General features: G+C 38.6%; 2 protein-coding genes across 13 annotated transcripts in view; one reads left to right on the top strand and one right to left on the bottom strand.

Annotated features, from left to right (window-relative positions):
- SUPT20H (SPT20 homolog, SAGA complex component) overlaps positions 1 to 15,473 on the top strand; it is a 37,224-nt gene extending 21,751 nt beyond the window's left edge. For 3 of the 11 annotated variants that reach the window (XM_082304613.1, XM_082304608.1, XM_082304611.1), the window contains exons 16-24: positions 1,254 to 1,371; positions 3,515 to 3,623; positions 3,863 to 4,027; positions 5,769 to 6,081; positions 7,175 to 7,329; positions 9,724 to 9,779; positions 11,215 to 11,340; positions 13,507 to 13,612; positions 15,132 to 15,473. In XM_082304613.1, the coding sequence (XP_082160739.1) occupies positions 1,254 to 1,371; positions 3,515 to 3,623; positions 3,863 to 4,027; positions 5,769 to 6,081; positions 7,175 to 7,329; positions 9,724 to 9,779; positions 11,215 to 11,340; positions 13,507 to 13,612; positions 15,132 to 15,232 (1,249 nt within the window). In that variant the 3' untranslated portion in view covers positions 15,233 to 15,473. Of the gene's footprint in view, positions 1 to 1,253; positions 1,372 to 3,514; positions 3,624 to 3,862; positions 4,028 to 5,768; positions 6,082 to 7,174; positions 7,330 to 9,723; positions 9,780 to 11,214; positions 11,341 to 13,506; positions 13,613 to 14,158; positions 14,287 to 15,131 lie in introns of all 11 variants that reach the window. The other 8 variants (XM_082304617.1, XM_082304616.1, XM_082304609.1 and 5 more) reach the window with 7 other exon arrangements.
- A 139-nt stretch (positions 15,474 to 15,612) lies between these two features.
- On the bottom strand, positions 15,613 to 27,702 carry EXOSC8 (exosome component 8). 2 transcript variants are annotated; one of them, XM_082304619.1, is made up of 11 exons: positions 27,622 to 27,702; positions 25,484 to 25,520; positions 24,303 to 24,366; positions 22,414 to 22,487; positions 21,854 to 21,899; positions 20,703 to 20,808; positions 20,570 to 20,615; positions 20,231 to 20,327; positions 19,083 to 19,203; positions 16,298 to 16,404; positions 15,613 to 15,828 (listed from the first exon to the last, which is right to left on the bottom strand). In XM_082304619.1, exons 1-11 carry the CDS (start codon positions 27,636 to 27,638, stop codon positions 15,713 to 15,715), a joined length of 831 nt encoding a protein of 276 aa, XP_082160745.1. In that variant the 5' UTR covers positions 27,639 to 27,702; the 3' UTR covers positions 15,613 to 15,712. The 2 variants fall into 2 exon arrangements, with proteins under 2 accessions (XP_082160745.1, XP_082160746.1); XM_082304620.1 differs by having other exon boundaries at positions 25,484 to 25,515; positions 27,622 to 27,661.
- Positions 27,703 to 27,726: the final 24 nt, after the last annotated feature.

Here is a 27,726-nt window from a genome sequence, read left to right as displayed (position 1 = left end):
GGATGGCTGAAAACTGAAACAACAATAATACAGGGGTCTAGGTTTAAGTGGGATTGCTTTCCTGATCATGTTTGCCACTGGGTTGCACAAATCCTTCAATCAGAATAAGCAGTTGGGTTTCAGGGACTAGGACAAGAAGCAGCAGCAGAGGAGGAAGGAGGACAGGACCACCTTTTGGAGTACCTGGCATTTTATTACTCCGATTCCACTGTAATTTTAAGGCAGTCTAAAACCTAATTGCTGACAAAAGTACACTGCACCCTTTCCTCTGACATATATCTTGCGGCCCTTGCTTATGTCTGCATTAGTCACATAGCAGCATATTGAATCAGTGCTATATCAAAATGTAGTGTAGTTCATCACATTTAGTATAAGCTAATGGAAATATTCCAGCAGTTTTTCACTGAGGTTCAGTCTGCCACAGTATAAGCAACAACAGGTCTTCAGCTTGATTTTCAAGTCTGCAATGTCACTTTGTACATTCTGCTCATGTTTGTGAAACAGTATTCTGTCAACTTAGTTCTCTCGTATTAGTGGAGATGTAGTATTTTATTTGGCAGAACAGTATTTTAAACATATTTGCCTGATGCTATTGATGCTTTAAATTCCTGGATACATCACTGCTCGTTAGTCTGATACGATAAGACCTGGCTGTCCTGGTGCTCAAAGAAGAGTGATCACTTTTGATGTGATAACTGGTTCTTGGATGTGCATTCAGTATGGACCTCTTAGTTCATCCCTTGCTTTCAGAGTCCTCATCTGACATAGACCTCAAGTTAAAGGAGAATTGACAGTTCCACAGGGAGCATAAGCATGGGGCAGAGCTTTATAAAAGCTTCTGGACCCATGTGATGGGAATGGGATCCCCATTGACTGATATCCCAAAGAACTGCAGTTGCTTTCGGGAAGGGAACTGTTCTGTCTCTTGTTTTGCATATTCCTCCAAAAGAGTGTTTCTTAAACTTGTTTCTCAAACTATTTTGCATTAGGAAAAAAGACAGTGATTAAAAGAAAAGTTAAAATGGAATAAATTTAAGAAAAGTGCCCAGGAACACCAAGTAGAAAGATATATAGATATGTTTTGTATATGTGCATCTCTATTTTATATAAATATATGGTTACCTAATATATACTTATGCATAAAATAAGTAATATATGACTGTGTAACATATACAATTATATGTTTACATATACGTATCTACTTTAGAAGTTCAAAGTTGTTAATCTTTTTATGCCCTCATTGTTTGTTTCAGAGTGGTGAACCAGTATCAGGAGTTAGTACAAAATGAAGCTAAATGTCCTGTGAAAATGTTTCATAATTCAGGTGGATCGGTCAATCTTAGTCATCTTTCTCCAGGGAAGGAGATGGAAGTGAGTTTATTTAGCCATACATTTATTTTATTTGCATTGGATTATTGAATTTTTAGAATAATTTTTGCTAGCCACATTTAAAAGTAAAATAACCTAGAAATTTCTTTCTGAATGAATTTTTAAATGCTTTGTTGTCATAGTCATTCAAAGTGAGTATATTGGAAAAGTTACAGGAAAGCACTTTTATTTTCACTGTTCAAATGTTGTGTCTTTTAGGCATGTCTTTTTTTTTTTTTTTTTAAGCTGTGTATAGCATGGTTGGCTCCAAGGTTCTTTTGTAGCATTTTCCCCTATTCAGATGAACCTTTCACAGAGCAGTATAGTTAAATGCAGCTATGCATTTTATTTTACAGGTCAGGAAGCACAGAAGCAGATGTAGTAGCTGAACTTCTTTTCTTTTACCTTTAGAAATTATTAAAATTATTTTCTCTTTAGTCTGAAGATGAAAACTTAAAAACAAAACAAAAAAAAAAAACCACACAAAAAAACCCCAACCAAACAAAAACCCAACAAAAAAACCCAAACAAACCAAGACCAAAACCTTTAAAGTGCATATGTTTGTATGCACACATCCAGTAGAAATTTCTGCATTCCCAAATTCTTGTGCCTGTTGACATTCCGTTGTGTTGTACTTGCTTCTAGCTTCCTTGGTCAGATTCAGTAGTCTAGTGGTGAACTGTATTTAGGCTCCAACTAGTAAATGAATTTTGTATCTGTTGGGCTATTTCCTTTGCTACATCTTTCCCCTAAATACCTACTTCTAAGCTGCAACAACGTTGCTCTGAAAGAGGTAGTTCTTAGTGGCAGCCAGAAGAATAGCATGCAGAGGCCAGCAGTTGCAGAAAGGAGTATGAGTGTTTCTGTATGTGTGTATATACATACAGACATATGTATGCACATGTGTGTATATATTTTTTGTATATATGTATATATTTTATATATAAATATATATTAAAATCATAAAATAACTTAGGGTGGGAGAATACTTCTGGAAGTCATCTTGTCCGGCTGTCCAAGCCCATACCAAAAGCTGGACCAAAGTTACTCGGGTTTCTCTACTTAATGATCTAGTCCTCTTTTGAATGGGGCATTAGTCTTTATTTTCAGAATGAAGAAAACAGTTTTTAACAGTAGAAAAGTAATCCTCAGAATTTTCCTCAAAAGATTTTTTTTTTTATAAGCAAACAATTAGAAACATCTAGAGGGAGTGCCTCTTATTACTGAGAATCAGTGGAAGCTAAGCTATCCAAAAAAGTTGATTCTGCACAATGGTGGATGCTCTGATTTGTTACCCGTGCACATCTAATTTAGGCTCCAGCATTGAAGTATTCCATTCAGTATATTGAAAGCCTCATTATCTAGTTTCAGCAGGTTTTGAACTCTATGTTTGTTTAGACATTACTTTCATTTATGAGATACCTGCTTGATAGGTAAAAATATAGTCTATAACTGTAAACATGTTTCACTGTGGAGTCTTTTGATGGTGTCAGCTATTGAAATTATGGAATTAGGGTCTGTTGTGACTGACTGAGAACTACAGACTTGATTAGCTGAAGTTAATTTATGTTCAAACAACCTGATAAGTAGGCTATAAGAACAAACAAAAAGGTAGCACCTTTCCTCTAAAAAGATTAGTGAAGTTCTGATCCCACTGAAGTCAATGGGATGTTCCTGAATGTATTTAACTTCCTACTCCCAGAATCAGGGAATCTGATCCTGCTCTCTAAATCCTTATTGTTTGGAAATGCCAGATGTATACAGATGGTGAATGAATGAAATTAAGTCATTTTTCAAGTAAGACCAAATTGTCTTTTTATTTAAAATGCATCTCTTGCATTTGTGAAAAGTTGCTAAGAAGAATTTCAGAATCTCAGAGAAAACTGAAACTCCTTAATTTTTTTCTTTTTTTTTCTCGATTTGAATTTTACTGGCACTTTCAAGCTGCTTCTTGATGGTAAACATTTTATCTAAAGAGAGTCGGTCATAGGCTACGTTTTTAAGTAAATAAAAATCTGAAATGTTTGAAGGGAATTTTGTCATGGTTTTGAGAAGTCTAATACAAATTAATTGAATTGTCTTTTCTATTAAGTATGTGGAAGCTCACATTATTGCTGTGATGGTGTTAATTTCTCTTTTCTCCTAGCAGCCAGAAAGTATATCAGGCTCTGTTCAATCGTCAGTATTGGGGAAAGGTGTAAAACACCGACCTCCTCCTATCAAATTACCTTCAAGTTCAGGAAGTAGCTCTTCAGGTAATTATTTATTGACTTCGGTGTCTCCTTTCTATGTGTTCTGCCTATTGTAAAATGACATGATATCCCTTTAGTAAAGATTTAATTAAAAAAAAAAAAACCACACAATATCTTCTCTGTAAAAAGAGCATCATTTTGTTGATTTCTGATCATATCGTTCACAAAATTGTGTCCTAACAAATATTCGAGTTAATATGTGCTCAGAGAACAATAATGTATTTTAATTATGCTTTTTTCAGGTAATATTTTTAGTCCACAACAGTCAAGTGGCCATCTAAAATCCCCGACTCCTCCTCCTCCTCCTCCTTCTAAGCCTCCTGGTCTTTCTCGGAAACAATCTATGGATCTTAATCAAGTTAGCATGCTCTCTCCAGCTGCCATGTCTCCTGCGAGCTCTTCACAAAGTGAGTCACGACCTAAATTCTCCATTAAATCTTAGGCTTTTGCATAAATGCTTCCCGAGATAAACTTCTTAACCTGTGGAATGATGAAACTTAAGTGTACAGTGTACCCTAAATTGTATAAGTTGTGCAGCTTTAGGCAGGTCTCTTGTTCACTGTATGTATTTTATGTTTATTGTAACTGTGTTCGTTTTTTCTGTATATATGTATGCACCCTCTGTGTATACGTTTTAATACATTTTATGCAATTAGTATGATCTCATTTATGAAAGGCTGATAGATGATGTGATGAGATAAAATTCCAAAGTGTAGATTTTTTTTCCTCCAGTGTAAAAACAGTATGTTAGATCAGTTTGCCTTTACATAATTTAAGCATCTGGTTTTTTAAATGTTATAGGAGCTGGTGCAGTTGTATCTCTATGTATGTATATAATCTGATCAGTCCCAAGGTGGTGATACAATAAACGATAAGATGATTTTTTAAAACACTCCTACACTGTTTTACAAATCATTGCTGATTGCAAGTGTGGTGGTGACACTGATGATGATAGCACCATATTCTCAGGTGTTAAAATGTAAATTTCAATAATAAGTGACATACTAGTTTAAGTATTTTCATTAACGCTGACAGGATCATTGTAATCATAGCTATAGATCATAAACATTTCTTAATATGTATGCGTCTTGAGACATTTCGTGAACAGATTTGTACGAAGAGAAATCATGGCTGCAGTTTTTCATTTTTTTTATTAATAATTGTATACTGCACATTCCAGTATCCTGCACAGTATTATAATATGCTTTTTGCATTAAATAATTTAAAATCTGGATAGCTCAAAAGGTGTAAGTTTTCTGCCTTCTTGTTTTGCACAAAGAAAAAAAGAAAACTTATAAAAGCTTTCTTCTAACATATTTACTCTGTGTTTATGTTAGTGCTATGAATTGTGTAAATCTGCACACAGTTGTTACTTTAAGGCTCTGGTCACAACAGCTGGACATTCACATTTATTTCCTTTCTTTCTGCAGGACATGAAAGCTAAAAAACGGAAAAACAAAAACACCTCAAGCTTTTTGGGGGGTTTTGTTTTGTTTTTCTACTGATAAACTGTGCTTACTGCATCCACAACAAATATAGCTATACATGCTACATTTAAGCAGAAGGAATTACACAGTAACTTTGAAAGATGCAGTATTATCCTTTGGTTCTTAAAAATATTGTTATTTGATCAAAATTTGGCAAATGGGAGTTTAGCTATCTGATGAAATTTAGGTCAACCCCATGATTATTGAAACAGTATGTGTTCTTTGTTGAATCTGTTGTTTTCCATGATACGTTTTTAACACAATGCTATTGTGCAGGCAGTGCATATAGACTATATGTTTAACATTTTAGGACAAAATCATAAATTAGGTTAAAATGGTCACTAAGAAATTGTTTTATTTTAAGTATTTTTGAATGGAGTTATGACTTAATGTACGATAAATTATGGAACGACTTAATGGAGGATACAAATTGGTGTATGGCTTAAGGAATTAAGCATGGAGAATGGGTTTTCTGTGTGATTATACTGCATCCTTAACAAGGAGTGTGTGCTGCAACACTCGTGTTGTGTAGAAATTAACACTTGCAGTCTAAAAAATGGAACAAATTGTCAGTGCTAAATAAGATTCCATTAACCTTATTATACAAAAAGGACTGGCCTTTTATAACAAACTAGCACTTTTTATTTTTCTCAATGAGCAGGGTCTGGAACTCCTAAACCATCTACTCCTACTCCAACCAACACCCCTTCATCGACCCCACACCCTCCTGATGCTCAGAGCTCAACTCCTATTACCCCTTCTGCCACCCCTACTCCCCAAGATTCAGGCTTCACCCCTCAGCCCACTTTGTTAACCCCATTTGCTCAGCAGCAAATGTCTCTGAGCCAGGCACTGCCTGTAATGACCATTCCTCTTTCCACCATGGTAACATCCATTACTACAGGAACAACCTCCACCCAGGTCATGGCAAACCCTGCAGGACTTAACTTCATCAATGTAGTGGGCTCTGTGTGGTAAGTTTTTTTTGGTTTTGTGGGGTTTTTTTGTTTGGTTGGTTGGTTTTTTTTGTTATGATGGTTTCTTAATTTGCCCTGAGTGGGTTGGTTGTTGGGGCAGTGGGGTGGGGAGGGTGAGAGTGGTACAGGACTGTCCAGCATCCGTTAGGACAGATATTTTTCAGGATCTGCAATACAAAAAGATCATTCACTTTGTAATTATAAAGTGAAGAGCCACTAGAAACTACTTGTATTTCTCAAATATAAGGCACCTACTATCAGAATATTGAAAAGGTCTGTTAAGAAAATTGTGCTTTCAGCTTTTTGGATGCATATAGTTGAATTTCATAAGCTTAACCTCAATTTAAGTGGTTTCTGAGGTTTTGCTCTTTAAGTTAGAAAACTTTTCTTATTAATCAGGAAGTGCAATATCATATGCAGACCACTCTAAATGAAAAATGGAAAGAGATTTGATATTAAAGTGCCTATGAATGAGAGGTTGTATGTAAAACACAAGAAAACAACAAATCTGTTTTCTAACAATTTAATCAAACACTGAGGTTAAACATTCTTTGATCCTTAAAACTCATTTTGTGGTTAAAAAAAATGCTGCTGTCAAGAATAGATAGTGTGGTATAATGTGAACTGCTTTTTAGACTAAATGAAATTCTGTGATCAATATAACTTGGTCAGTGTAAGACACATAGTGTGCTTCAGTGCAAGTATCGGACACTTAAATTACTCATCCAAGGTGTTCAGCAGTTAATCGCTGTTGATTAATTAGAGAGATTTTTTTTTTTTATAGTGCAAAAAGAAAACACAAACCTGTTTCTTAACTTTTTGTTATGGTAGTACAACCATTTTGAAGACTGTTGATCTTCCAGTATTTCTAGAATAAAAGAATCACTTGTGTTTTATTTTCCATAGATATGGATTTACACATTTGTTATACCCTAGGCATAATGAGTTTTAAGCTGCCTTGATGCTTTATCCATAATCCTATTTACAGCAAACAATTGATTTACTTGTCGTGAGACAGACGGCAAAAACTTAGTTGCTCAGATTTGGTTGTACCACTTGGGTTTGATGTGTTGTCTTTCCTCTTCTACAGTGGAGCACAGACACTGATGAGTGGTTCAAACCCCATGTTGGGGTGCAACACTGGTGCCATAGCCCCTGCAGGTATAAATCTGAGTGGCATTTTACCATCAGGAGGTCTGGTACCAAGTGCGCTGCCCGCTGCAATGCAGTCTGCCTCTCAAGCAGGTTAGTGTGAATAAGTTGAAAAGCCACCTGTCAGATAGGGACAGTGTGAAAACAGTGGACGGAAGTGGCCATTGTGTGAATAGGTTGTGTATTTGATGGCTGGAGCTTGGGAACAACATACATATTTTTGCATTCAAAGTGCAGGCTATGTTTGTTATTGTTTGAAATTGATTTTGAGGAGCTAGACTGGGGAAAAATATTCTAAACTTGGATTGTTTGGTATGCTTAGTAGGAAGTTTGAGAGAAACTCCAAATTCAAATGCAACGTTGATAATGATGACTGCCAGAAAAAAAGGCATGACTGAACTTAGAAAGATGCATCACTTTTTAAATGTGCGGGGCATTTTATTCTGTCACTGGTACTGCTTTATTCTAGGAGGACAATCAATTAGTTCCTTATTGCCTTCAAATGTGACTGTCTAAATCTGCATGCCTCAATATTCATTAAAGCAGCATTTAAATTCTTGGTTTATTTTTTCTGAAAAAATAATAGAGACCAAAAAAAAAAAAAAAACCACCCTAATGTACGATTATGGAATAGGAAGTATAGAAGAGACTTCAAGATACCCATCCCTTACACTGAGGCAGAGTCAAATCTGTCTAAACCATACTGAACCAATGCTTATCTAAACTGGTTTTAAATACCATCACTAAAGAAGATTCCAGTCTCCCTCAGTAGCTGTTTGTAGTTCAGTATCTGTACAAAATGTTTCCTTCTAATTGCAGTGCATCTCCTTAATTGCAAATTAATTTTTTTTTTCTCCTGTTCCTTGCAGACATGAGAAATAGTTGTTCACTCTTTCTCTTTACCTTCTAAGTATCAAACATGCTGTCATGTCCCACATTTGTCTTCTCTTTTTGATAGGTCGTATTTTTCAAACCTTTCATAATCCTGTCACTCTCTTCTAGACTGTCCAATTTGCTTACATCCTTCTTAAAATGTGATAACCAAAACTGGACACAAGCCTGAGCTTGGCTGATTTACCACTGTGGAGCACAGCAGAATAAATGCATCTCATCTCTTTCACAACATTCCTGTTAACATTTCCCCAAATGAGGTCTGCCTGTTTTTATTTGTATTTTTTTTTTTTGCAACAGCATTACATTAAAATTAAAATGGCTTTACTGGTTTAGGCCAAAAATCTGTCCAGTTTATATTCTGTCTCTGACAGTCGCCATTAGAGGATACTTAGGAGAGAGTTTAAGACGAGGCAAAAGTGTGAAGTGAAACATCCCTTGTATACAACTGTACCTCTTCTGGCAATCTACAGCTTTGAGACTTTCTCAGCTGAAGACTATCCACGTGGATCTTTGTGCTTAATACCCTGTGCTAGACTTCTAGTCTGTGGATTTATCTAATCGGTTTTTGAACCCATTTATATTTTTGGCATCTACGGCATCTTGTGACAGTGAGTTTTATAAATGTGAACTGTGTGAAGAGGTTCTTTTGTGTGTTCTATAGTTCGTGATATGGATGATTTGCATATGTTTGTGACTTGCTGTAACTTCTCATGTCCTTTCCTGCTGTATAGACACAAAGCTAGTTACAATTTTGTACTTGTTCATTTGTCTTTTTTTTAAATTCGATGTTATTGATTTTTGGACTCTTTCTTTGGTTCCCTAGGATCAGTTTTAATTCTAATTTTGTCCTTTCAAGCTCTATCAACCTTTAGCAGTTTGGTGTCACAGATTTTTACATGCTATTTTGTCACCCACGTAAGAGATGGGAGTAGTGAGCTGAGCTAGATCGGTGGCAGACCTCTGGGGGATTCTGTTTGACAGCCACTGTTTTACTGGAATGTTTGTATCTGTTCTATACCCAACTCATAGTGTACTACATATACATCTTTTTTTAGCATAGCTTTGAAGAGTGCCATGTGGAATAATGCCAAAAGTCAGATACATCTTGCCAGAAGCCCTTGGGGGGGGTGGGCAGTTGCTAAGATTTTTGGGTGGGATTGTTTTCTGTTAATGATTGAGAAACTGAGAGCCTGTTGCTCCATTGAGCCCTTGGGCATTTCTGGATTTACTGTACAAAGAGTAAAACTTGTTAAAGTCGGAAGAAGAATCACTGAAGAATAACTGCTATGATATTCTCCACATTCACCTTTGGGTAAACACATTAACAGGTTATAGGTTATGGGGTACAGTGTTTAGTAGCGATACAGTTTTCTTTCTGTTTAGTCAGCTCTCTTTAACTGTGAATCTGGATAACTATGAAATTATCAACACTACAGAAAAAGCAGCGTTGTATTAAGTATAAAATTTAAACTTGCTAGTTTTCCAACTTCCAAATGTTTAAAAATGATCCCAGTGGAAAGGTATATTAATTGCAATACACATATATAATTAAGTAAAGACTTCCAACTAATAAAAAGATGTTTTCTTTAACAGGCAGCCCCTTTGGTTTGAAAAATGCATCAAATCTTCGGCCCTTAAATCTTCTACAGGTAATTGATATACTTGGACACAATAATAATGATAATTTCTTGATTTTCTTTAGAGATGCGTTTAGTGCTGCTTACTGCATTGCCCCCGCAGAGCTTTGAAGCCAGTTGATCAGAAAAACCATTTACTGCACTTTTTAATTGCTTATTTAAAACACTTAGAACAAGAGAAAAAGCTACTTTCATAAAGATACCAGGTGGAAATTATATTCTTAGCTTACAACAAAGCAGCTAGTTCTCAATAAGAATCTAAAAATGCTGACATTTCAATTCAAGAGATTAATCCTAAAATACAGTCTTCTGTTTTCAGGATTTGCCTAAGCTTTTATTGCAATTCATTCTTTAAACTGAAGTTATGATTGTTTTAAAAGTACAAAACAATACAGTAGAATCACTTAGGGGTTACACATACAGGCCTAAAAGCTGAGCTGAATATGCACGGGTAGGTGCAGTAATAGCTTTAAAGAGCTTCTGGTAATGGAAACAGAAGTTCATGTAAGATAGGGAGTTTAGAAGGTCTGTAAATGTTTTTCTTTCCACTAAGCATACATACAAATACAAACATGAGCCAAAGTTGCTCATTATGTCACAGCTCCATTTAAAAGCAGAACAGGGAGTGTTTGTGGAACTGGGTGTAGTTCCTGAATCTTGAAGTCAGCTGCAAGTTACAGGTGCAGAAGTGCAGCTTCAGTGTTCTGCAAATGTTGCACCATGCTTCAAAAAATTAATACCAGTAAAAGATGAGCTGTAGCTCTGCTACTTCTGCCTCCCACTCCGGTACACATTCCAGAAACATGGAAAAGGGCAGGCACAGGAGGCAGTCATGCCAGAGTAGAGCTCTTCTATAAAATTTAAAACTTGTATTTGTGTAATTCCATGTTGACGTACATCGTTTCAAGCTACCTTTGCCACTTGTGTAAGCCAAGAATAATTTGGCTGAAATCAGTGCAATTAAAGCTGGGGTAAGGGAGAGGAATCAAGACTGTTTCACTTTAACATTTTTTTTGTCTCAGACCTTGCAGCTTGTTGATTGGAAGCATCTATTAAAATTCAGTGGAATATTCTGAAAGTGAAAATAACATACAGTGCTTTTGAAGACTAGCCTTTATATCTCCAGTATCAGTACAATCTCTACTATTTTAATTAGAATAATAAGAATGTATTTTTCTGTTTCCTGCTATAATTTAATGCAGGTTTGTTTCCTGAGCATAAGGCTTTTTCACAAATGTGACCAATTGTAAACTGATTCATTTTAAAGGATTAAAAACAAAAAAACAACACAAAAACAAACAAAGAAAACAAAACAAAAAAACCACCAAACCAAAACAAAAACAAGCCTCCAAGGAGTATGTCATTATCAATGTCATGCTCATCCTAGGACAGTGGGGAAACTCCGCAGTTTGATTGAATTATGGCTTTTGTTTTTAATCTTCAACAGCTTCCAGGTGGTTCACTTATTTTTAACCCACTCCAGCAACAACAGCAGCAGCAGCTGTCACAGTTTTCTCCACAGCAACAATCTCAGCAGCCTACAACCTGTAGTCCTCAGCAACAGGGAGAACAGGTGTGTGCTAACAGCCCTCAGTCTGGGGTGCATGGATGAAACAGTTTCTCCCATTCTCCCCGTCTCCACAAGTAAACGAGCCTTTACACAACAGATCTGAAGCAGAAGGGGAGGAAAGTCTTCCTCCAAAACCTTCTCAAACTGCAGAGACTGCAGTGGCTTTGTGGCCGTGGCTGGAGCTGGGTTATACTCCTTTACTTATAGCCTGTATAGAAGAGCTGTAGCAAAACAACTGACATACTCTAGCATGAAGAGAGCCAGCCCACTGTATGCGTGGTGTAAAATCAGCTTAGTGTTGCCCTGTTTATCATAACTAGCAGATACATCAGATGAACAGAGAAGAAACACAGTCAGGATTACCAGAGTAATTAAAACTTCTTACTTAACACTGCTGTGAGTTGGGTTATGATCCTCACTGCTGTAGTTCAACAGAACTGTTCTCTTTGCACCAGAGACAGTATCAGTTGGCTTTAAAGCCGTAATCTTAAGACACTTGCTCTACTGTTGCCTGTAATTAGTGTTAAAGGCTTTAATCACTAAAGAAGTCTAGAGTCTTGATAGAGACCAATCTGTTTTCAAAATGACAAATTTTGAGTGGTTGGTTCTACCCGTGCCTAAAAATCTTATCAGCATTAATGCAGCAGTTTGGGAAAATCAGCTGCTCTGCTTTTATTGTCTTTTATCCTTTGTCTTCCCAGACATGCAAGACTTCTGCTTACCAAATAGTCTCTACTGGATACTCAGTTTGTCATAATAATTTTGCTTGTGCTACTGTAGACTGTTCATAAATAAGATGCCTCTTTAAAATGTTTTTATGGTGTATAGTCTCCTGTGTCACAGGCCTTGTTCTGGAATGTGGGACAGTTTAATGGGAGACTTTCAGATTTATTCTCAGAATCTAAATGTCAGTTACTAGTTGAATTACTTAAAAAAAAAAAAATTCATGCAAGCTCATACTATTGGGTTTTATTTTCTGGACATTGAACTTTAAGGGCATTTACAAAAAGGCTGATGTAAGCCTAGTCCTTCTTATGGCAGAAAGTTCTTCTGGAGGAAATCAGTCTCTCTGCATTGCCTAACTTGCCCTGAGGAACTTCTCTGTTACCACACATTATAGAGTAAGACTAGGGTCATTAGCTAACATGAGCTATCATGAATACCGGATTCCTTAGCTTTCACTAAGGACAAGAATGTATGTGTTCACAGTGCTGTAACCCAAGTGCTTAGTGGAGAAAACCTAAGCCCAAAAGACCATCAATTTTCTGTGCTGCCACCAGAATAGATACATTCTCATCTTGTACTTAGGGCTTTTCCCCAAACGTTGGTTCTGTGACTTTGTAAGTCTTTCTTAGTCATCTTCATCGAGATGATGGTGTCTTCTTAATGTGCAACCTTTTGGTCAAGTTTACTTAGATCTCAGTGGCATTATTTCATATGGTTATTCTAAAGAAGCATTGCAACTCCTGGAAATGCATCAGCTCAGAAGCGCCTTTTTTTTTTTTTTTTTGACTGATAAGCCATGCAGTTTGCTTGAATCACATATATAGTATTTTATTTCCCCACTTTATGAATCAATGCATAATTTAAGTTCTGGAAAAGGTCATAATCCAGTACCCTTTGACTTCAATAGACGCTAGATCCGACTCCACTAATTCCATTTCAGTGATTACTGTGAGAACTACTCTGTTCTGAAAATAAAATTTTAAAAGCAGGGTTTGTATTTTTATGAAACTAAGGAGTGCGTGGCACAATGTGAACACGTGAATGTAAGTTTCAGACTTTTCACATTTTGATCGATTAGGACCTTTGCATGTGGATGGTTTCAGGTGTCAGCTGAAGACTTTGGTGTTGGTCTTATGTCATAACATTACAGCCATGAACTGTAGTCTCTGCTGACTGCAGGGAAGTTGACAACAACATGGAACTTCTGCTGGGTAACAGACATAATACCATTTCTGCCAAAACTGAGCTGTTTTGGGGCATTCAACATCTGTTTGTTCTACTTTAATAGTGACTACATTATAGCCTGTATCTACACACACTGGAAGCCGTAGGATTAAATGTTTTTAACTGGCACTTCAAAAGTTTGCCTTCACACTGGCTTTGTTTACTTATTCATTGATACCAAAGTTTGGTAATAAGGATCAAGCTTTTCATTTTTGCTAGGGGTCTGACCAAGGTCCATCCAATCAAGATCAGGCATTATCTGCCCAACAAGCTGCTGTAATTAACCTGACTGGAGTAGGGAATTTTATGCAACCTCAAGCCACAGGTATGTGCTTGCTGAGCCTCCTTTTGTAGTTAAGCGTGTATCTATCTTGATAAATTCACACTGAAATGAAGTTTGGTCTTAAGTCTTACGTTAGATCAGAACAATTTACTGTGATCACTGCACGAATTATACAAGAAATAGTGAACTTTGAAAGTCAAAGCATGCACTTTTCTGCTTTGTTTGGCAGTTAAGTGTAGTAAATTGATAATATCATGTGAAAATAAGTCACACTTGACACAAAAAGAAAATACAGGGAACTTCCATGCCAAACTTCATTGAGGAATGTTTCTTTAACTGTGTGCTTAACATCCAGTACGAGAAACCTCTTTGTGCCTCCACAAGCACTTCATAATCTGATTACGTTCTAACTAACAGAGCGTGTATATCATGTATACTTTATTCTGCACTGTTTCCAATTTGACTCTGCAACTAACTCTATTGATCCCCCTTTTCTGTTACACTCTATTCCTATGCCTTCCTTGCCTGACCCTGACAAACTCAGCCTGACCTCTTTGACCTGCCTGCTTTCCCCTTCTCCTTTCTTAGTGTTGTCTCAGCTTGGCTCTGCCGTGAACAGACCTGGGCAAAGCCTTCCTCAGCAGAGACTCCAGCTCTCCTCTGCCTTACAACAGCAACAGCAACAAGCCTTGCAGCAGCAGCAGCAACAGATACAAGTAATCCAGCAACTTCACTCTGACTGTGTTTAAAAAATAAAATTAAGGAAATTTAAAAATACAATTCTTGGCTCCAAAACAAAAAATCTTGCCCCTTTGACTTTTTTTTTTTTTTTTCCTTAAACTTATGTCTTTATGGTCTTGCAAATGAAAAAAAAAAAAGTGAATTTTGGCAAACTATATCATGAAACATTTGAAATCTGTGGTTCTCTTAGCTTGGAGCACTGAATTTATTTTTATTCATTTAAGCCATCCATGCTAACATTCAAGGGGTGCTTGTGGCACATACCTAAATAAGCTCTGCCAGGTGCCAGTAGATTTCAAAATAGCATGAACGTAAGCACCTGTAAGTTCACATGTAGCACTGCTACAGGCAGTACATGGAAGCAACAGCTCTGGCAAAGCATGCCTTTAGCATTCTGTCGCTCAGATGCTTTCTGAAAATATTTTGAAGTTTTTTAGCACACAGTCTCTTCTTTGTGATACATGTAGAAAATGCATACAATGCATCCACTGAGAAGGTATTATGTAAAAGTCTACTACGTAACCCAATTCACTGAAGTTGCTGAGTTACTGCAATGGAGAGAAAGGGCAAAGACACAAAGCTGTCCAAGTACACGTGTAAAATGTTCGATATGCCCTCAGCCGGCTTCTGTGCCACTGGTGCTGCTTGACTGTACTCATTGCCCCAGCACGTGGTGCATTCCTTTTGTCATCCTGGTGCTTCCTCATTTTTTTTCCTTTTCATTTCCCCACTCCCCCCACCTTCCTTTCATTCTTCCTGATGTGAAATGTAGCTTTATAGTCAACACTAACAAGCTTTTTCTCCCCCTTCTTCATGGCAGCAGTTGCGATTCTTGCAGCATCAAATGGCTATGGCAGCAGCAGCAGCACAAGCAGCTCACCTGCATCATCAACAGCATTCAGGCAGCCACTCAAAAAGTAGAAGGAAAAGAGGCACACCGGCCCCTCCAAAATCCTGAGACTCACTTGCTCCCCTGTTGCCCCCCCCGCCCCAAAAAAAAAAAACCTGATTGAGGGGATTTTTTTTTTTCCAGATTAAAAAGGAGACAGCTTAAAAACAAATCAGTGTTTTATATTACTGGTGGAAAAGGAACTTTTGACGTTACACTGAAATAAATGAACTGGTTTTGGAAGCCAACGCTACAGAACTTAGAGGTTTAATCTATAAAGCAGCGAGGGTCTGGTTTCCTTAAGTCACTTAATTTTTTTAACAGAACGTTTTATCTTGTATTTTTTACCACTCGGCAGCATTGTACATAGTATAAGGGTGAAAAACATTTTAGAAAAAATGAACTTTGTAAATGTAGTAATGGTATTTGTTTATTTAGTATAAAAGGTTTGTGAACACTGTAACAAATACAATTTTTACAAATCCATTTTTGAAAAAGATCTCTCCTTTTGTTCACTTTGGCTTTATACTTTTTATGACTTTGTCTATCAGCTTCTTTACTTCTTTGTGTCTTGTAATCGCTCTGGTGATACAGTCCTGAAGCTTGGCTCCTGTAAGAGGACTTCCACCTAAAAATTAAAGGGAACAGTTTGATTTTCTACTTATACTTCAGTTAAGTATCTCTAAATGTGTTTTCCAAATGAGAGTATTAAGTAATACAGTAATTCTCATGACCAACAACTTTCACCTGGGGAGCATACAGCTTTCCCCGACTCTAGCCTCAGGCAAAGGAAACAGAAACAAACTGGATGTATAAGAGGAGACATGCTCAAAGTCTGTCCTTTGCTCTAGGTAGGTCAAGCTGTGACTTCTTTTTGAACTTTAGAATAGAATAGACTATTTCAGCTGGAAGGCACCTACAACTTCAGTCACACCACCTTTTTCAAAATTAATTTCAAGAGCATGGAGTAAGTACTCAAGCAGACAGCCTGTTTCCATAAAGCACCCACATTTCACAAAGAAAAGCAGGTACATAACATCTAGGTCAAGAAAAGATTATCATCTCCAGAGGTTCCTGTGTCATAAACTTGGAAGTACCTGGTTTATGGACAGAACACAGTCTGCCTTCATCGTCAGTTACAATAGTTACAGTTCCAGTTGCCAAGTCTTCTTCTTCAGCAGTTGGATCAACGATGAGTAATGTGCTTGTGAAAGAGGAACATTGCAGACACGTTAGTATATGTTGCTCCATTAACATTATTGCAAAGTACACATAACTTATTAATTTCTACTGTAGTCTCTTATTAATTTTTACTGTAGTCTTACAAAATACTTGTAGGTGGATTTAGTGCTCGGGCTTCTCTGTTTTCTTACAAAAATGCACCAATTTAAGGAAAAAAAAAAAAAAGAAGTGAGAGATTCTACATATTCAAGTGCATGTCCATTAAAATACTAGCTGTTGAAAATACAGCTTTATGCCTAAGTTTCATAGATTTGTGACACCCATGTATTGCAGGAAAATGCCATTAAACCGCCATTTGCAATATGCAGTCACTTATTTCATAGTTGCACAAAGAAAATGGCATTGTTTTTAGGCGTAGGCTGCACTAATCTCTACTAGACCTTAAGGCAAAACTCATTTCCAATGGTAAATTCACCAAAATAGTTCTCAGTTTCTTGTCAGAGAACTCTTAACAGTTCTAACTCAGACTGGGAATAGTTCAAAAATGGATTTACTGGGTTCCTTAAGGCAGCCAAAATAAGCTGTCGTACATCACATAATGCAGATCATTAAAAGAGAGAAGGGGATCTAAACTGTAAGCCAACTTTGCACAACAAGAAAAACTTGAAGTTAAAAAAAGCCGAACAACCACCATTCAGCCTTAGTTTCTTTAAAAAATAAATAAGTAAAATCACTACCATTACAAACATTTGGCTAAAGTGCAGGTATCTTGACAGGACAGACTTTAGCTGAAGTTTTCATGAAGCCTCAGTTTACACTGTTGAACTAAAATTTAGTATTGATGTAACCAAACTCAATTTAGCAGCTGTAGTACAGCTACCCTCAGTGATGCTTATGGCAAGTGTGCAGGGGGAAAGTCAGCAGCAAGGCTACAGGAGTCGATTACACAAAATAGATGGAAGGGTAACAGAATTTTTCAATTTGAACTCGCATGCAATGCACAATTAAAGGTTTTCTGGGTAATTTAAAACTTCACCAATAGTTTCAGATTGCCATTTAATAGCAATAGTGTAATGAAAACATCAGTCCGTAGCTACGCTACTCAAAAATACTGCTTTATTAATGCTACCCGCATGCACTGTGCAGCATCGGCCCTTTGCGTGACACAGGGACCTGGCACACACGGAGAGTTCGACGCATCGCACTTGTTGTTTATGTACAGGAGCCAGCTGTGGAGCTGCACAGCGCTCTGCACCAGCGTTCCTCGCCCATGGCCGCACTATCCAGCAACCCAGGAGTTTTATTTGTTCAAGGAGGGCTTTTATGCAGAAGAAAAATGTCTCTGGAAGCCAGAGTATGTAAAGCATGTTATTTAGAGGGCTGCATCAACAGCTGTAGAAAAACTAATAAACCAGAATTTAAAAAAAAAGAAAAAAAACACAAAAAACCAAAAAACAATGAAACCACACAACACAGGCACACACCCCCTTCAATATTTAGTTTTAGGAGCTACAGGGAGACTTTAGTAACTTATTTGATGTACCAGTCGGTTTCAGTGAAGGGAACAAAGCCTGACAGACTGTCACTGAAAGCTTTCTTCCAAAGGCAACTTCTTGTCTATTGGTAAGTATGTGTGATTTGTGTGCTAATAATACCCTACTGACAACTGTCTGCCTATCATGCTATCCAAACTCTCACTTTCAGTCTACATCAAACTTCTAGACCCACAAGAACTGGTATTAAAACAATTAATAGAAGCACTCTAAAGGACTGATAACTTTCTGCTTTGATTCATTTTGGTAATCACTCGGTCAACACCTGAGTTCAGTGCTCCCCCCACCCCATCTCATATTTGAACGAAAGGGCCCGTTAATCATTTCTGCGAATACAGATTAATGTGCCATAACCCCCTGACGTCTCTAAATATACCTAAATCTTAAATCAGATTCACAGCACAGTGAGCATCATCTTGTCATTTTCTACTTTCCAAATGGATACCACCATAAATAACTGCATTTCTTATAAACAGCAGCAGAACACGTACTTAACATACCTGGACTAATGAAGAGCCAGTAAACAATTTCAGGTGAGGAGTCAAGTTATCAGATGTGATTATTTTGAATTCTCATAATCAGATTCTTTACCTACATGAACAATGACTTAAGAGTCTTGGTCATACTTCATCTTGGGTAATTATGTTTTCGGTTATCCATATTCGGTTCTGTTGTTCTGTTGTTCTAACTGGACCATTACTTCTTACTTCCTCTGTTGACTAAATCCTTGGTATAAGCTGTTCAAAATCTACCATCTTTTATATCGGTTATTTACATAGGCTCTAAAACATTAATTGCACTGGTAACATTCTTTCGTCTCAAAGATACTGCAAAAACATAAAACGATACCTATTCCCATACTTTTAAGCATATCTTTTAGGTTGGGAACCAGTTCTGCTTTAAGTCATAGAAGAAGTTGGACAGACTTCGTTTTGTTCTGCATACTCATTCATATCACAGAGCTACAGGTCAGTTCAACAAGAGAGGCCATGGATTTAAGATCGAGTGAAACATCGCTGCCCGAGACTGCACGTTCTTTGCTAGCAGAAGTGCCTAAGTGCAGAAACATCATTGGTAGCACCCTCTGTCTTTCACTTCTTTTACACACACAGTTGTTTTCATAAGTACAAAGCAGTTACGAACTTACTCATCAAATATAGCAAATGATGTGGCAACTGGATGCTTTCTGATTATCAAAGGATTCTTCTGTTTTAAATTAACTTCTGATAAACCGGTTTCTTCATTTATAGTAACTGATGGCAACTGTACTGAAGAGATGAAAAAATGACAACGGTATAATATTAAACACTGCTGGTTTTAGTAGGCCTAGAGATGTCCAAGACTACTGAAATATTTAAGCTCTTCTTTTACCATATTGGTAAGCCACTGAAAACAAGTAAGAATAGAGTGTTGGCTACATTACTGGTGTTCTGTACAAAAAATTTCTTGAATTTGAGGAAAGTATTTAGCTTAAAACCACCCATTCAAGAAAGTATTCTCCTCAAGCTAACATTCTTCTTTACACAGAAGCATTTTCTGCTTCCAAAATGCCATACAATTACAATACCTTTAGAGTCATATTTAAAAAAAAGTACTTTTCCCCAAAAAGCCTACTGGACATATAAAAATCTGCGCAATCTGATCTTCAGATAACTCTTGCTCTGACAACCTATGCAGTGTTGAAGACAAAAAAATCAAGAGCAAAGTAGCTATAGGAATTTAAAGGCAAGCGATTCAGTTAGTTAGAAAAGGAGGCCTTGCTGTCAGCTTCCCTTTATACTGCTTCCTATGTGCATTTATAACCCACATACCTGTGAATAATCAATCCATATGTTGCATGCATGAAAACAGTTTTTTCAAACTACAACGCATTAAGCTAGGAATATTCTGTTGTGATAAATAAGCAAAGCCCCCCCCCCCCAACAACTTATTCTGCCTACACAAAATACATTAACAAGGTAAGACCCTGATCTAGACATTGAAGTTCTTTTTAACCACTACTGAAAGACTCAGATCTCTGACACAGAAGAACACATGGCAAAATAGCGATTAAGTCTTATAAGAGAGCAGTAATACACATACAAAAAGATCCTATTCCCCAGGTGCTACACATCTATGGGATCCATATCATCATTTCCACTTTGTATTTGCATTTTAGTAATTTAGCATTCAAATGACAGGAAAAAAAGCAGTCCTAAGGAATTGTGAACCAGTTACCTATTCATGATTCAAAACTAACACATTTCTCCAAGCAACACTAATCAGAATGCATCTCTTGCTCTAGAGAAGACTTACCATTTTTTAATGCTGCTAACAAAGCAAAGGCACTGGCATCCAAAATGTTTCCATCATAGTCCAGACATATGATATCACAGTATAACACCCAAGCAAGCTATCAAAAAAGGTTTGCACATGAGAGTTACTACAGCAGGTAAGCAAATGGTGCAATATCTAAGAAAATGCTGGCCACATGAACAGATACTTATTTCTATCATACGATTTTTACACTTCAGATGTAAACCAAGCTGTGAAGACTAAAAAGCAAAACCAACCTATAACCCCAAATACCTTCTTTAACGTCTCAACACTGCAATCTTGTTAGTATGTCCATCTTCATTTTGAGATACAACTTACCTTGCCATTTGCAATACATAAATCTTCTTTCGCTATTATCTGTGAACTAAAATAAAATGAGAGAGTAAACCAGGAAACAGAAAATTGTCTTGCAGTGTTGTTTGTGTTTTAAATGCATTAAGATGATTCTTACTTTTCAATCACATCTGCAATGAACTGGCTTGCTGCTTGAGCCTCTTCACCAGGTGGTCCAGAGCGAAACCTCGTTGAACAGAGGGATGGCAGTTCTACATTTGGAACTAGGTAGCAAGAATTATTAGTCATAAACTAAAGAAAGCAGGCAATGGGATATCAAAAATAGAAGTAAGACAATACACACTCTTAATATCATTTTATGTACGTCAAATGAAAGGCAAGACCAAGAATTTTTCAATCAAGCCTTCCTACTTCTCCCCTCAAAAATCAAGTTATGCGTGAGTCTGTATTTAAGAACTTGCAGTACTCTGTACTCAGAAACTATATATTCCACAGAGAAGCACATACTCCTAACTACCATTTTCTGTTTGTAATCCTGCTATGAGTATCATGACCCGACCCAAACTCTTCTTTAAGCGTTAAACATTCTTAAGTATATCAAGAAACAACAGCATTTTCATTCCACTGCCTGACTTTACTGGTATGCTATCTGCTTTTCATCAACTATTAAAACCTGATGCTTTAGACTTGAAGCAAAAACATGCATAAACATTTGTGAAAACACCTAAGCATAATCAAGTTCACTGAAAACAACATACTTTGGAGATGCCTTATAAAAAGGGGATTTAGTCTAAGCTCTCAGTTCCACGGAATGATTTTATTTCAAAAGAAACTCCAAACAGGAGTGAGGATGTACCCCTGGGACTTCTACAGCTCTCCAAGAAATAAACAGCGTTTATTTCACTGTTTTTGCGAGTTAAATTTTTTGCCGACTGAGACTTCAAGACAAAAGTTTATGTGCCTTTGCACAACCTTGCATGCCATAATCTTATATAGACAAACCACCTTCCCCCTCTAAACATACATACTTCCCCCTGCTGCAGGTTTGTTTTCAGCCTGGCCTGGAATCAGCAATAAGAAGGTAGCTTTACATGGAAAACTCACAAGCAGAGCAGGGAGAGTTTTGAAATTTCTGAAGTACCACCTCCTATAAGTCAATTTGGAAACTGATTTTAAGGAAAGTAATATAATTTTACCCAAATTCATTCTTTTAAGAAGTCTTCACAACACACTCAATCTGTCCCATCATTACAGCCTTTTAGCTGAAGCAATACAAGATCTGAGTAAGATCCATACGGAAAAGCTTACCAATATATCCCTTATTAGCAGAATCTACTGCGGGTGCAGCAAGTTCCTGGAGAAAAAAAGACAAAAATGAAGAGCTGAATTTTGCACAAAAATACTTTCCAGCTATTCTATACACAAATGATCATTTTCTTCCCAGTTATCATTACAATGAGATTTACAAGAGCATTTTTAATCAGTCCCTGTCTGTATTTTTCCTACGGGAAAGCTCAATACGTGAAGTGATTTGTCTCATAGTTCATGGCAGGCCAGCAGTGCACTTATTGATCAATACTTAGTAACTCTTCAATTATACAGCCTTTATCTAGAAATAACAAAGACTTTATTTTTGTATATATTTTTCCCCATACACACACCACACCACAAAAATATATGTTCTCAGACTATGCAGGTAGGATCAGACAATTAAATTATATATTAAACTTTCACGTCTGAAAGTAACGCAGGTGAAAGACTGTAATTGTGTCACACTGGGATATTATTGTAACTCTGCAGGAGATTCATTCTAAACACAAATACACGAGTTCAACTAACAGCTAAGTTAAAATAAAAACCAACCATACCGCTTTAACTCCACAGATCACCGTAGTATTTCCTAACTTCACCAGGGCAGAACCATCTGCAGTTGTAATTGAACCTGAAGAGAGACAGTGCTGTTCAATAAAATCTATTTTTCCATTCAAAGGGCCTTAATTAACATCCACCTTCACAAAGTGTTTACTTTCCATCATTTTATACTAAACACAGGCTAAGCGAAGTCTCAATGAATCCAGGGTGGGAACAGAATCTCCCTATTAAACAGTTAATCACACCGAATCACACAGCATGGTTGAGGCTGGAAGGGACCACTGGAGGTAGGTCATCTGGGCCAATCCCCTGCTCAAGCAGGGCCACCTAGAGTTGGTTGCCCAGGATCATGTCTAGACAGCTTTTGAATATCTCCAAGGAGGGAGACTCCATAACCTCTCTGGACAACCTGTTCCAGTGGTTGGTCACCCTCACAGTAAAAAAGTGTTTTCTCATGTTCACAGGCAACCTCCTATGTTTCAGTTTGTGCCTATTCCCTCATGTCCTGTCACTGGGCACCACCAAACAGAGCCTGGATCCATCTTCTTTACACCCTCCCTTTGAGGTATTTATATACATTGATAAGATCCCCCCTCAAGCTTCTCTTCTCTTCTCTAGGCTGAACAGTCCCAGCTCTCTCAGCCCTTCCTCATAGGAGAGATGCTCCAGTCTCTTCATCGCCTTCATGGCCCTTTGTTGGACTCTCTCCAGTACGTCCATGTCTCTCTTGTACTGGGGAGCCCAGAACTGAACACAGTACTCCAGGTGTGGCCTCACCAGTGTTGAACAAAGGAGAAGGATCACCTCCCTCCACCTGCTGGCAATGTTTTGCCTAATGCAGGCCAGGGTAACATTGACCTTCTTTGCAGCAAGAGCACATTGCTGGCTCATGTTCAACCTTGTGTCCACCAGGACTCCCCAGTCCTTTTCTGCCCAGCTGCCTTCCAGCTAGCTGGCCCCCAGCACGTATTAGTGCCTGGGCTTGTTCCTCCCCAAGGTGCAGGACTTTGTGCCTCTCCTTGTTGAATTTCACAAGGTTCCCATTGGCCCATTTCCCCAGCCTGTTGAGGCCCCTCCAGATGGCAGCACTGGGGTTATTAGCCACTCCTCCCAGTTTGGTGTCATCGCAAACTTGCTGAGGGTACACCTTGCCCCATCATCCAGATCATTAATGAAGATGCTGAACAGGACTGGACCCAATATTGATCCCTGGTGTACTTTTTTTAAACCAGAAACCATAGATGGTTACTGTAAGCCCACCTCCTGGCTGACTTACAGCAAGACCTAATGGTCTTGTGGTCCAGTGTTGTACAATGGAAGAGAGTTGCAGTGTCAAGTTTGAGCAATAATTAGCAACTATTTCACGGTGGTACGCTAGCCTGTATTTCACTTGTAGAAATTATGAGGTGTAAGAAAGGCAGGTAAGCTGCTGCTGCTCACTGTGTAAGAGGTATCTTGCCTCTGCTTGAGACAGTTGCTCATCAAGCTTAGAACAAAGTAGAAGCCAGGAGTCACTGCCTCTTTCAAGATGCTAGGGCATCAATTTTGTGCTGGTCAGTATATGCCTAGACACTGCCTTCGGCATCTATAACATACACTGCTGATCTTAGAAAGAGACAAGCTTCCACAACCACTTAAATTGCGCTGTGCCTACCAGGAACAGGACTGAATATAACAGTGCTCAAATATATTACGTACCATGTAATGGTACCATGTACCATTCTCTTTAATGCTTGTTGAAACTATAAATAAAAATCCTTCCTCTTTCTTGTTTCAAAATGCAAGCACAAAGAAAACTGATTAGCAAGTCATTAGGGTCACTAACTATTATAATCTGAGATTAATAATACCTCCCCTATTATTATTATTCCAAATAAGCACTTGCCTATGTTAACAGTGGTTGCCCGGAATTCACCTAACTCCCTTCCATCAGGTCGACAGTTCTCTTTCTAAAAAAAAAAAAAAATTACAAAGTTCAAATTAGCAAACATATTTTATTAAATAACACACCAATATTTATGCTATAGGAATTCATATAAAATAGTATTCTCTTCTTTTTAGCAGAAATACGCAGTTACAAAAATGCTAGGGAAAACTCAATCACATTCTAGCCAGCTTTTCATCAACTGATACGTAGTTTGTGGTTGTAGGCCTGCAAAAAAATTATTTTAAAAAATTTATTATAATTTATTTACAAAATAAAGATAACAATAGATTGACTGTCTCAAGAGTAAGTACTACAGGCTAGATGCAGAATATCATCCAAGAAGGAATACTCACTGATACCTTAAAATTAGAGTTTGTACCTGTCTGCATTGTTTAGAATTTGTAGGAAATTCCTCTCCCCCATCTCCACCTAGTGGAGTCCTTAAAATTAATGTTAGAGTGAACTAAAGAAAAAAAAAAAAAAAAAACACCATGGAACACCTCCCCAGAAAAACCCCAACATTCAAATACTGTCAGTCAGAAGCTGTACAATACCTGAACCTTAAGTCAGAAATTGCACCAATTCACGATCATGTTAGACCTGAAGTATTATTCATCACAATTTCAAGCTTCTCAAAAGCAAAGACTTCTGGTTCAATTACGAGAACCAAAACTGACTGCAATAACACTGGACCCGTTTCTAAGTTGATACTCCCTTAGTAGTGGATAGACTAATTTAATATACCAAAAAGTCAGTGGTTTTCCTACACAGTTATGGTGAGCATGGTTAGCAGCAATATTCTCTATGATTTATTTTTACTAGCATCTAAAAGCCTAGTCTGACATAATTTTGTACTAGACACAAACCTGCATCACCATCTTGGTCAAATTTAACTCGCGTTCCTTTCAAGGCCAACGGAACCATTTACCCATTGAGTTGAACAGGGACACAACCTGCTGCAGCATCAATGCCACAGACAGATGGAAAACCATGTTCTGAAGAGTATGACCATTTTTCCCCTGCTCAGTGAGTTTTTGTTTTTCCCTTATAGTTTCAAGTTTCCATACAGACAAATTAGAAAATCAATCAAGTAAGATTGATTACAACCAATTTAAACATGCATATCGTGTTTTACTCACCAAAAATCTCCTGTAATATTCCAATGGCTCCACTGTTCTAAAACAAACAGAAAGACAAGTTTACATGCAAGCTCCCAAATAGGTAAGATAGCAAAACAGATAAGCAAGCACTAACCTACAACAAATAATTTGAGAATCAAGATGACTGGCACAGCTGCTTAGCAATATGATTACAGAAAGATTAAGAAACTCTAAACTGATCTAAGATGTTTTCCTACATTCACTTCCAAAATGCTTCCTCCTTACAAGAAACCTGCCTGCACATACATCAAACGCAAACTACTAGCTTTCACCTCAATAACCTTGACTATTAGTTTTAATTCAAAAGTGGTGTTTATTGAGACAAGGGTGTAGAATGTTTTTGAAGAAATGCCGAAAGGGTAATTTTATTACAGTGTCTGAAATATTTGTTGGTTCAGGAACTGCATCCGGATGTACAAAACAGTTTAAAACAATTTTACAGTCTTGAAATGTTACAGTTTTTTCTTAGAATCTTTAAGAAAATGTAAATTTAAGAAATACGCTTCATGCAATGCTTCAGTTGAGAAATAATCAATGCTTATTATTAATTATATACTACTAACAGCATTTGTGTATTAGTATTTTAAGCACAGAACATTAAAATAAAAAATACTCATAAAAGTGTTGTTAATATTTGAATAAAGCCTTCTCAGTTTTGTTAAAATAAGCACTTCTGGAAAAAAAAGGCTAACTGGAAAAGGCAAGTTTTTCAAATGCAAACTGACATATAGAGGCACCACAACTCACGATGGCAAGCATGAATTAACCCTTGTCAGTTCCCCATATGTTGGTCCTGTGTTAGCGTTTTTTAACCCCAACACATGACCTGTTCTCTTCCAATTCATGTAAGAGCACTTGCTAAAGCTTGTTTCACATGTTTAAGCTGTAAATCTGGGAGAAGCAGGGACACTGGAACAGGCTTCCCAGAAAAGCTGTGGGTGCCTCATCACTGGAAGTGTTCATGGTCAGGCTTGACTGGGCTTTGAGCCACCTGACTGAGCAAAAGATGTCCCTGCCTGTGGCAGGGGAGTTGGACTAGGTGATCTTTGAAGGTCCCTTCCAACCCAAACATTCTACAATTCTAAAAAGAGCAGTTATAAATGGGAAGCCACTGAGTTCCCTGCTGTTTTAAGCATCTTGCAGTGCTTCACTAAACTAGTTCTGCCCTTACTTCTTGAAGGCTGCCCTCCTCCACTTCTAATGCCCCAGGAACCACGGGACAGTTCAGGCTGGCAGAGCCTCTGGAGGGTGTTGGGTCCAGCCCCGCACCCAAACCAGGTCCCACACAGAGCAATGTATTGCTTGTCTGACTGCACTGACTGTCTCTGAAGATGGACACCCCACAGCCTCCCTGGTTGACCACCCTTCACTACGACCACCCCGCCCTGGTATCTATTCAGAAATACGTTTCAACCTGTATCCACCGTCTACCTCTTCTCTCTTCTCCACACCCCACCCTATTAAAGAGCTCAAGGCCTTACTGATCTCTGCGCTTAACCATGCCTTTTTTAGGCTGAACAAAGCCAGCTCGCTCAGCCCTCCCCGCACATTTCGGGGCTCCAGCCCCCTCGGCACCCCCCACTAGACTTGCCTTCGCCTGCCCACATCTTTCCCGTACCGGGATGCCCCAAAGCAGAGCCGGCACCCCAGGTGCCCAGCGCCACGGCCGTGAGGCGTCCTGCGCTGGGGTGCCCAAGGGGAAGCTCCACGGGGAGCCCTCGACACCCACCCGCGACGCAGCGCCGGAACGCGGGGTCACCTCAGCCAGCGCCGGCGCCTACCGCACACCGGGGGCTGGAACGGGCGGCTGCGGGCGGCTGCCGACTCTGCCGTGCGGAGCGCACGGCAGCGGGAAACAGCATCGCAAAGCAAACGATAACAGTTGAAAAGAACACACCGGGGCCCTCTCCCCTCCAGGCGCACGCTGCTGGGGACGGCGCAGGGCCGCAGCGCTAACGGGGTAAAGGCCCCAACGGTCCCCGCGGCGCTGGGGCGGCGCTGCCTCGGCCCTCAGGAGCGGGCAGAGGGGCGCCCGCCCGCCACAGGGGACGAAGAGCGGACAGGAGACCCCAGCGCCGCGCAAGCGGGGGACAACGGCCGCCAGGCCCCTCACTTACTTGAAAGCCGTCGCCATGGCGGCGCCGCTGCCCTCCCGGATGTGCTGCCGCCTCGTGACCCGGCCGGCCGGAAGTGGCTCCCGGCGGCCTGGAGGCGGCGGCCGC

Source organism: Platalea leucorodia (assembly GCF_965183815.1).
Source record: "Platalea leucorodia genome assembly, chromosome: 2".
NCBI lineage: Eukaryota > Metazoa > Chordata > Aves > Pelecaniformes > Threskiornithidae > Platalea > Platalea leucorodia.
The sequence above is the reverse complement of the archived record's forward strand: the minus strand, read 5'-3'. Positions and strand labels throughout refer to the sequence as shown.

Excerpts from the sequence above, each read along its gene's own strand:
- EXOSC8 (XM_082304619.1), bottom strand. Across the intron at positions 21,900-22,413 it reads TGATCTGTGGAGTTAAAGCG|GAACTTGCTGCACCCGCAGT; the intron begins GTATGGTTGGTT and ends TTTTTTCTCCAG. Across the intron at positions 16,405-19,082 it reads TCATTTGCTATATTTGATGA|CACATTACTCATCGTTGATC; the intron begins GTAAGTTCGTAA and ends CTCTTTCACAAG.